Source organism: Sinocyclocheilus rhinocerous, unplaced genomic scaffold, assembly GCF_001515625.1.
Source record: "Sinocyclocheilus rhinocerous isolate Xijiao unplaced genomic scaffold, SAMN03320098_v1.1 scaffold1813, whole genome shotgun sequence".
In the NCBI taxonomy this organism is placed as follows: Eukaryota; Metazoa; Chordata; class Actinopteri; order Cypriniformes; family Cyprinidae; genus Sinocyclocheilus; species Sinocyclocheilus rhinocerous.
Window position 1 is genome coordinate 87,223 of NW_015623663.1, and position 10,607 is coordinate 97,829.

The window sequence follows — 10,607 nt, forward strand, 5'->3', positions numbered from 1 at the left end:
ATCTGAAATTATATATATATATATATATATATATATATTCAACTATTTGCACTTCAGTGAGATGGACACATATATATATATTTGTTATGTTAAAACCTAATCTGATTGAGATTCCTTAAACCCTTTAAGACGGTTTTAAAGTGGTCTTACCCCACCTTACTTTAAGGTCTTATCGTGGTCTTAGGGTCTTACCTCATTTAAGATGTTAAGGTCTTGACTTGACTGCTTTGTCATTTACAAAGGCTCTGAAAGTGACTTTGAAGCATTTGCTCGATATATGAACTGTCTTAGGCCTTCCATCAAATGTACATATCATGAGGGTATCACTAATGTTAATTTCTTGGACACGATCAATTGTGAATAATCAAATAGTGTCTTCTCTTTATAGAAAAGAAACAGCCAAGAACAGTCTTCTTCATTTTAAGAGTGCTCACCCAATGCCCTTAAAACGCGGATTACCTTATAGCCAGTTTTTGAGACTCCATCGTATTTGTTCTAAGAAAGAGGATTTTGAGGCTAGAGCCCAGAAGCTGTATATGGACTTTAAATCACGGGGATAGCCTAATAAGTGGCCTGATACTGCACTTGAGAAAGTTTACAATTTACAAAAACAGGAGGAAAGTAATTTGATTACAAATAAAAGAACTAAGAACTTTTCTTGTATTTTTAAACCCACATATAGTCCACTGAGTAATAACATTAGGAGGATTATCAGGTCACTGGCACATCATCCAAAGCGATCCTCAGCTATAATGTCTTCAATGATCAACCACTCTTTGTCTCTTCCAGGAGCTCTAGTTTGAGGAATACGCTTGTTCATGCTGATACCTACATTTCTTCTCTGACTACTCTTGTCGATGCCCAGGGTAATTTTCCATGTTACAATTGTACTTCCTGCACTAAGTATGTCAAATGTAAATCATTTACACATCCTCGCACAAGAAAAACATATAAGATTAGACAATTGATCACTTGTAAGAGTACAAATGTGATTCACATTATCATTTGTTCGTGTTCACTGTTGTAAGGTCCACACACTTGGCCCAAGGAAGGTATCCAGTGGTGGATGAAGGTCACTTGCGTGTTCGGTCTTTTCAGCGCGCAGAGTTATTCAATTTAGAAATCTCACACTCATCATACACCCACAACAAATTTTGAAACCACAGAGACAACCCTATTATTTGTATGGCCATCACATAAAAATGTCTAAATCCTAAGGCTCAGGCCATGCAAAATAATTAAAGGTTCTCTCTTGAACAGCACCTTCACTTCCCTTTTCCGTTTCTTTGTTTTCTTTGATATCGCGTTTTCTCCCTTCTGTTTATGTGTGTACATTTTTTATTTTATATATTTTTTGGCTATTTTTCTTGTACCTGTCACTTCTTTACCAGCAGGTCTACTGTTATGAACAGAACAGTCTCCACCTCGTTGCAAAACAGCCACCTCATTGCAATTTGTTTGCACACAATCTAAATTCTAGTTAAATTCAATGGATTACATTAGGACAATGTGTTATTATTGTTATTTATCTTAAAGGGGTCATATGATGCGATTTCAATTTTTCCTTTCTCTTTGGAGTGTTACAAGCTCTTGGTGCATAAAGAAGATCTGTAAAGTTGCAAAGACTAAAGGCTCAAATCCAAAGAGATATTCTTTATAAAAGTTAAGAGTCAGCCACACCTACCTAAAACGGCTCGTTCTAACACACCCCACATGTCTACGTCACGATGTGAGAAGATTTGCATAACGCCGCCCAAACGTTCACGCAAAGAAAGAAAAATAATGATCTTTAAAATAGCATCATATGACCCCTTTAAAAATCAATTTAATAACCGAGATTAACAAACCTATATTTCATACAAATATTTTAAAATTTTCTAAAGTGCCTAAATGTCAAAATCAGTGCAATATGTTTATAGGAAAATACTGAACAGCAATACTCATATTTTTTGTGGTGTTGTCTGCTCTAGCTCCCTCCTTTACTATAAATCGATGTGAACATCTGGCTGTTAAATTTATTAATGCAACTTTACAATAGATAATAATGATGTCCTTTAACATACAGTATTCTGACTGTGGATAATAATGAGATGCTAATATTTGCTATCAGTTTAATACTTAACTAAATTAACAAAGACAAAAGTACAGTAGCCTATTTACAGATGAAACTGACCTGCGCTTGAAGCCCTGAACAGGTCAGTAATTTAGCTACATTTCGCTGCTGCTTCTTGCCACTTCCTCGAGTCCCGCGCATTATTGATTCCTAAACTCGGAGTCAACCTACTCAGAGTCAATTGAACTAACTCAATTCAGCTGTTCTGAACCCGAAAACTCAGAGTTTCCCATCTCAGGGTACGACAACTCAGAGTTCAAGTTTTAACTCAGAGTTTGTTGAACCTCCTTTCTGGAATACACCCCTGTTCTGAACCCGAAAACTCAGAGTTTCCCATCTCAGGGTACGTCAACTCAGAGTTCAAGTTTTAACTCAGAGTTCAAGTTTTAACTCAGAGTTTGTTGAACCTCCTTTCTGGAATACACCCCTGTTCTGAACCCGAAAACTCAGAGTTTCCTATCTCAGGGTAAGTCAACTCAGAGTTGGTTGAACCTCCTTATTGAAACGGGCCCAAGTAGAGACCCACAGGGACCATTACAGTGTCCATTAAAACCAATACAACTCCCATTATAACCAGTAAAACCATTACAAATTCTGTGATGGTTTCTATTTTTATTTTATTTTTTCAGCATGGTGTAAATGACATGGTAGACTTATATGAACAAGAATCAAAACCATGGTATCAAAATACAAATCACACCATTACTATGTAAACACCACTGTATTTGATTTGGTAATCATTTATTACAATACAATGCATATTAGTATCATAATACCAAGTACAGTGGTATAACCACAATCTGATATATCACTGTGTCATAACAGTTCCACCTCAGTACTTTTTGTGTTCGTCTTCAGTTTGACTATTTTGTCTGTAATATTTGGGTTAGCTTCCACTTTCAGCAGCATCTGAAGACACTGAAGATGAGGTAATATATAGAAGATAAAAGTGTATTATCTCATGTACCGAGGTTCAACTCTCTCACTTCCTTTCAAAACCACATGTGAAAAACACCTTTCATTTGGTTGATTTAAAAAAAATACATATCATTAAATAATCCAATAAACAACTGGATAATGTGTTAAATTCTCAAATGGGTGTTACAACATTACTTTTTTATTGTTGGTAAACTTCAAACACATCCTAGGCCGGGTCAGTGACCGCAAACATGCAATGCACTACTCTTCTGAAACACAGCTTCAACTATCTTCATTAAACTTCCTGTGAGAGTTTTGTTTTTCTAATGTGATTAGTTTGTTGAAGTATTATTCCCACGAGTGCAGGCTTCAAAATAAATGTTTCATTGCTGCACCAAAATAGGTTCAGTAAAGGGCCTCGTTATTAAGACAATACGGTTCTTTGCAGATGTTAAATAGAGGTTGTTAGAAAGGAAAGGCAAAAGAAAATGTCTGTTCTAGCAAATAAATACAATGATAATATACATTTTCACATTCAAATTAAGACAAGAATGGACATTTTTTTTTGTCTTTGTCATTTGTCTTTCATTGACAAGCATAAAATAATCATGGGTGCCCATGGGTTCGTTATCTCTAAACACAAGCGTATCGTTTGTGTGTGGGTTGAAAACACAGAGGAAACTAGCTGACCATGAAGTTGCCTGTCAGGGAGTGTGCAACTTCCCTTTCATCAAAATGTGTCTATAACTGTCAACTGAGGTTCATAATCATGGGTGCCCATGGGTTCGTTATCTCTAAACACAAGCGTATCGTTTGCCCTCTGACTCGTTTGTGTGTGGGTTGAAAACACAGAGGAAACTAGCTGACCATGAAGTTGCCTGTCAGGGAGTGTGCAACTTCCCTTTCATCAAAATGTGTCTATAACTGTCAACTGAGGTTACACGTCAGACACGAATTCGGCTGAACTGCATGGGTCTTACATTCACCACTCCCTGTAGACTGAGACTCACTGTTTTACTTCATAGCAATGGAACCAACAACAATCAGAGAAGGATACCTAGTGAAGAAGGTAAGACTGGGGTGCTATCTTCCATTTATCTGTGATTCTGTGGCTTTTCTATTATGTGCTTCAGGGTTATGGAGCATTAAGTTTTCTGTAAAATGTGTCAGTGTCAATATCACTGGTGACCTTAAAAGGAAATTTTACTGCCAAGTAAAATTAAAGATATTCCAAACAAACTCTTTATTTAAAGTCACTGGACTACATGAAAAGAAACGACAAGATGTTTCGGTGTTCATCCAAACACCATCTTCAGTTCAAAACTGAACATTTTAACCTGGGTGTTTTAGAAAGTCGTGAATCTACATAGACAAAATTAAAGATATTTTTTTTGTAACTGAGACTTCAGATTAACCCAAAACAGCATTTGGCTAGTTGAGAATATTGGCGATATTTTGCAGTGCTGGCACTGAACAATTGAGGCTATATTAGCATAAAAGTAACAAGGCAGGCTGTACTATCTTGGTTTTTGAACACGCACCATGACAATACTGTGTATGACAGTACTGATGTCATGTGCTGATGTTTTGTCATGTTTTTCCATGAAGTTGTTCTATTTCGGGAATAGAAGTGGAAACATCCTCCTTCTTTTCCAAAAAGACAGTCATTGCAGCATGTTTAATACCAACCCGATCTCATGAAAGTGCGTATAAATAGTACGCCAAATAAAAACGAAAACTCGTGGTATTGATACACAAAAATGGACTTTGGCGTGTATATGCTATGCGATGGGTAGATTTAGGGTTGTGGGGTAGATGCGTATCATATGTACGCGAAAACTGCGTATCATATGCACGCCAACAAATTTCGTATCATATGCACGCGAAAACTGTGTATTATATGCACGCCAAACACATGCGTATCATATGCACGCCAAAGTCCATTTTTGCGTATCAATACCACGAGTTTTCGTTTTTATTTGGCGTACTATTTATACGCATTTTCATGAGACCGGGCTCTTAATACATTTCATTTTGTCCACACATTTTGGATTGAACCCCTAAAAATAGTTTTGGAATAGCATTTCATAATACTCTTGTCTTTGAGAATCAAACAGAAATGATTTGCGCATCTGAAAATATAGGCCAATTCAACCCACAACTGTGCGTGTGAGCTAAAATACAGAAGTGAAAATGGCCTAAATTGAATATTTCCACTTCACTGAAATTCTTTCGCGTACTGAAATTCAAGCAAGGTTGATGTAATCCTTTATATCAAGCAATATGTTTCCTTTAGCTGTGGATTTGTTTGCAGCTCAACACTACTACTGCATTTGTATTCAGTATTTGTGTTGGCCATTTTAGGAAGCTACAGCACTGAACCGTTCTTGTTTTGCAGGGGACTGTGCTCAACTCATGGAAGGTGGTGTGGGTGGTGTTAGCAGATGATGCCATTGAGTATTACAAGAAGAAGACAGACAACAGTCCGAAGGGAATGATCCCTCTGAAGGGTGCGACTCTGACCAGCCCGTGCCAGGACTTCACTAAAAGAACGGTGAAGGAATCACGCATATCTTTAATACCAATATACTGCTGACGTATCTAGAGTTTTTCATGAATATCTTTCATATGCTTTTTTTTTTTAACAGCTAGTGTTCAAGATCAGTACAGCTAAGAACCAGGACCATTTCTTCCAAGCGACCCACCTTGAGGAGAGAGAGCTTTGGGTTAAAGATTTCAAGAGAGCCATCACTTGTTTACAGGGAGGCAAGAAGTTTGCCAGGAAGTCAACACGTCGATCCATTCGGTTACCGGAAAATGTTAACCTGAGGTATTACACTGTGATTTCAGTAATAAAACTTCGTTTTCAATGACTGAATAAGAGAGAGGCTGCATTCTGCTAGAAACAGATGATAAATAACGTTTTAAAGACCCTGCTGTGAATTATAAACGTGTCAAAACATTGCCTTTGTTCTGTCTGTCTGCAGTGAACTGTATGTTTTAATGAAAGATCAAGACAATGGAGTTAAAGAGCTGAAGGTAGAGAAGGATAAAAGGCTGTTCAATCACTGTTTCACAGGTAAGATATTCATTTGTGACCCTGGACCACAAAACCAGTCATAAGGGTCAATTTCTCGAAATTGAGATTTATACGTCATCTGACTCCAGCAGTAAAATGAAGAACTAGACCAAACCTGTCTTACTACTACTACTATAAATGAGAAGTATTGCCGTGGCCCAGCACCGAGGTGTTTTCCCTAGAGGAACATCTCTATTTAATCTCTTTAATCTGTGAGTTTTGTCGACCTGTAAATGTCTTCTGGTGGATCCGCTGGTAGGAAACACAGTGATCGACTGGCTGATTTCTGAAGGGAAGGCCAGAAACAGACCCGAGGGACTGATGCTGGCCACCGGACTGCTGAACGAGGGATTCCTGCTGCCCGCTGGAGACGTGTCCAAAGACGGCGCAGAGAAAGGAGCGGAATGTGTTTTCCTGGACCAAACCGAGGCTCTTTATTACTTTGTGAGTTAACAGGGCACAGTTAATTATTGGCTCTATTCCAAAAGTCAACTCACCTTTATTTCTACAACGCTGTATACAATACAAAGTAGCTTCACAGTGATAAACAGGAAAATAACAGAGTCAATAATGCAGACTGCAAAGCAACTCTACAAAGACAACTGTGTCCAGGGCCGTTTCTAGGCATAGGCGAGCTAGGCGGTCGCCTAGGGCGCCACCAGCTGAAGGGGCGCCAATGAGCGCACGTACTGGCACTTTTAGCAGGGTTGTGATAAAGAGTGGCACAGTCACCCTGAAATGTGACTGCCGCCCCCACTGGATCCCCCAACATTATTGGGCTAGAGTGCTGTCAATCTGACGATGCCTGTATGCCACTAGATCATGCTTTTATATGTAGTTTGGGGTAGCAAAGGGGTTTTATATGTTTGACTGAAATAATAATGCAATAACTGACACTTTAAATCAATGTTGTCCAAATGGTGTGCGTTTTTTGCGCCAATGCATTGTTAAAGGATCTAAAGGATCAGCGTGTCATGTAATATTCCCATGTAAAATTCGCTAATTCATGAGATCAATGCATCCTTTATTAGACCGCTTTGTCGAGTTAAATGCATTCTTACGGAGGTGTCGAAATGCTGAATCAATTCATTCATTTCCAACAGCGCTTAATGGGAGCAGCGTCACAGAGCGTCACGTTATTTAAAGGGGATGTTAACGCGTTAATGAGTAGCAAATGATTAAGTAGCTGCATTGGTTACTTTTATGCCACTGATAAAGCTTTTATATGTAGTTTGGGGTAACAAAGGGGTTTTATAGGTTTGACTGAAATAATAATGCAATAACTGACACTTTAAATCAATGTTTCAAGAAACAACAACAAAAAAATTGAACAAAAAATAGATAATGACAAAAAAGTAGCCATTGATAATATCTAAACAATATGTAGTAGTATAGTATATAGTATCCAAATCAAAATGTAATAAAATTTATTTATGTGTGATTTATGTGTAAATTATGTGCAATGTCTTAGCCACTAGGGATTGTTACATAGGGCTATGCAGGCATCTAGTGGCAACACAATGATATTACAGATACTAAATTGTGCAAAATGTTTATCTTAACAGTCAATTTACAAATAATGCATTCAGATTTGTGGAACTCAATGCACTGAATCTCCACAAACTAGTGTCGTTACTATGACAACCAATTTGAATGTGACAAGCAACTGGTGTCTGAAAAGAATTATATATATAGGGCGCCTAGGGCGTCAAATTGGCTAGAAACGGCCCTGACTGTGTCACTATTCAACTCAATTGTCAATGTTGCAGTATTCATCAATTATATAACAAACTTGATTATTATTGAAAAATGTTGCATCATCATGATATGATACATAGTGAGCTGCCTACATAGGAAGTATTTTAAGACATCATAAGCACTCCTGTGACACTAAGGTCTGTTTCTTTGCAGAAAAGAAATATAAACTTAAATATCAGCGTAAAGTATATTATAAATATATTTCTGTCAGGACCACTATCGTCAAAGATGATTGACAATTAGCATACAGTTTGGATTGGCGGTATGGTTCTGTTCTGGGCAAGAACTCCCTGCGCATCCATGCAGCCTAGCATAGATGAGAGCAGGGAGAGCCGCGATAACCCCCCAGGGTATACAGAACAGAACCAACATAATGTATTGCAGATATTGTTAAAGTACAATAATTTTATGTACACATTTTAGAATTAGTCTGATTCAAAGGAGAACCAGAAGGCTGAATCCCGACTGACAGAGGAGGAGCAGAAGGCTGAATTCTGACTGACAGAGGAGGAGTTGGGGATGGAGGAGGGTAATTAGCTATTGAGCAATGCGAAAACTGCTGATAATACTGATGGACCTTATATATGAGTGCTTAGATAGGTGTTGTATTCCTATAGGTTGATGGGGATCAGCTGAGAGTCAGCTGATGCGAGCTTGACTAACGTGACCTGCCAGAACTAACGCTACGCTAGATAATCATTATTTCAAACAAATTTGTTTTTTCTTAGCAATGTGCTAAAGTGAAACTGAAATAAATTGAGTGAAGTCTCCCGTGCTCTTCTCAGAAGAGCCTAAGTAAAGCATGCTATGAAATGCATTTGGATTTGGAATAGAGCTATACTACATTTTCCATTGTAGGTGACATTGCACATCATGTATAGGATATGCACGAACGAATGGCGAGAGCTGTTGTTGAGGGTGTGCATGTGTGTTGATCTGCAGGCAGATAGTGGTTTCTTTTGTGAGGGCTACTCCAGTGATGAGGATGTGATCATGAAGGAGGAGTTCAGAGGGGCCATAATCAAACAGGGCTGTTTGCTGAAGCAGGTGAGCACTGAACAGACACATGATGAAGGAACGCCAATCTTCTCGCAATGCTGGTTGAATGTGTGATTACACAAGTGAGTCTCGCAAAACCTGTGATGTTAAGCACATGTTTCAACCCAAAATGAAAAAATAAATTTGTCTGATTTAACAGGCATTGGTTTTAATGCTCCTGAATTATTTTCTTCTTGTGAAAAGCATATAAGAGATTAGATGTTCTTAGACATTTCTTTTTCCTACACAGGGTCACCGGCGAAAGAATTGGAAAGTCCGAAAGTTTATCCTCAGAGATGATCCTGCTTATATCCACTACTATGATCCCACCAAAGTAAGTCCCTGGCATCTCTGAAGATTTGTTTGTTTTTCATGTAATATTAAAACAGTTTTGGATCATCTGTGTGTCTCTGTAAGGGTGAGGACGATCCTCTCGGCTCCATTCATCTGCGTGGCTCAGTTGTGACGGCAGTGGAATACGTGCCTGATGGTATGACGACCGGTCCATCTAAATAATACAACTAAACACATTTTACATTTCAAAATGGTGACTACTGTAATGCCTGCGGTCTAAATGCACGAGAAGTGTAATCAGATCAACTAAGAATTTTGTTTTTAGGACAAAGTGTTGAGAAGTTATAACAAAAAGAAAAGTGCATTTTTGAACTGGTGGTTCAGAGACCTAAGAGTTGACACCTTTAGCGCTTGACCCCTAACAATAATAATGATATTTAAATTGTTAAGCATTTATACAATGTAGAATTGATTGATTTCATTGAAATGTTTCTCCTGCAGCCAAGAGACAGGAGGTGGATGGGAATCTCTTTGAGATCATCACGTCAGATGAGATACACTACTATCTGCAGGCAGCTACAGCCGACGAGCGCAATGACTGGATCAAAGCCATACAGAGCGTCGCAAAGACGGGGAAATAACTGTATTAGATCCATACGGTGGTCTGGAGAACAGCAAACGCACTTGTTATAGACATGCAGAGTTAAGGGTGAGGATCTGTCTGAAGTTGTGTCTGCCCACCAAATATCCTAAATCTCCTCTTCGGCATTTTCTAAAAATAAAAATTCCATTTTGTTGTTTCTTCACCTTCCACATTTGCACAAAACAAGAGGCTTTCTAACAATCACGTGACACAGTTTCTCAACTAAACAAAAACCTCACACTAAGTTAGAGACAGGATGTGGGCAAATTGTTCCACCAGAAACTGATGTGAATGGCTGTGATCTGCCCGTCCAGAGCTGTCCAGCATTTTCCTGTTTTCATTTCAACTTCCTGTTTCTCTTCTTGAGTCAGTCTAGATATAGAGATGTTACAGTCTGAGTGGTGAGGTGGTGTAACGGTCTCAAAATATCACAGCTCTACTCTGCTCACTATTCTGATATACAAACTTACAACCATATGTGACCCTGGACCACAAAACCAGTCATAAGTGTACATTTGTCAAGGTAGGACAATATTTGGCCGAGATACAACTATTTGAAAATCTGGAATCTGAGGGTGCAAAAAAACGTGCTCCAGGGTCACATATATACTTACAGCTTTCAGTAACCATCTATCAGTAAAATTAAATTGTTAATATGTATACTGTATCTATATTACACACATATATTACAAAATACAATAAAAATTAAATAAAACTTTCAAGTGGGTTATCTATATGTTAAAGGTGCACAGTCTGGTTGGTTG

The 10,607-nt window shown here is 38.3% G+C and overlaps 1 protein-coding gene across 1 annotated transcript; it reads left to right on the forward strand.

The window, feature by feature from the left end:
• The first annotated feature begins 3,988 nt into the window (after positions 1 to 3,988).
• On the forward strand, positions 3,989 to 10,347 carry plek (pleckstrin). Its single transcript, XM_016528809.1, has 9 exons — positions 3,989 to 4,100; positions 5,430 to 5,585; positions 5,680 to 5,861; positions 6,019 to 6,110; positions 6,370 to 6,554; positions 8,811 to 8,915; positions 9,157 to 9,240; positions 9,324 to 9,396; positions 9,702 to 10,347. Exons 1-9 carry the CDS (start codon positions 4,059 to 4,061, stop codon positions 9,839 to 9,841), a joined length of 1,059 nt encoding a protein of 352 aa, XP_016384295.1. The 5' UTR covers positions 3,989 to 4,058; the 3' UTR covers positions 9,842 to 10,347.
• The last annotated feature ends 260 nt before the right edge of the window (positions 10,348 to 10,607 follow it).

Coding starts and splice junctions, on each gene's coding strand:
- plek (XM_016528809.1), top strand. CDS start 4,059: ATGGAACCAACAACAATCAGAGAAGGATACCTAGTGAAGAAG. Junction 5,586..5,679: donor AGGACTTCACTAAAAGAACG/GTGAAGGAATCA, acceptor TTTTTTTAACAG/CTAGTGTTCAAGATCAGTAC. Junction 5,862..6,018: donor CCGGAAAATGTTAACCTGAG/GTATTACACTGT, acceptor GTCTGTCTGCAG/TGAACTGTATGTTTTAATGA.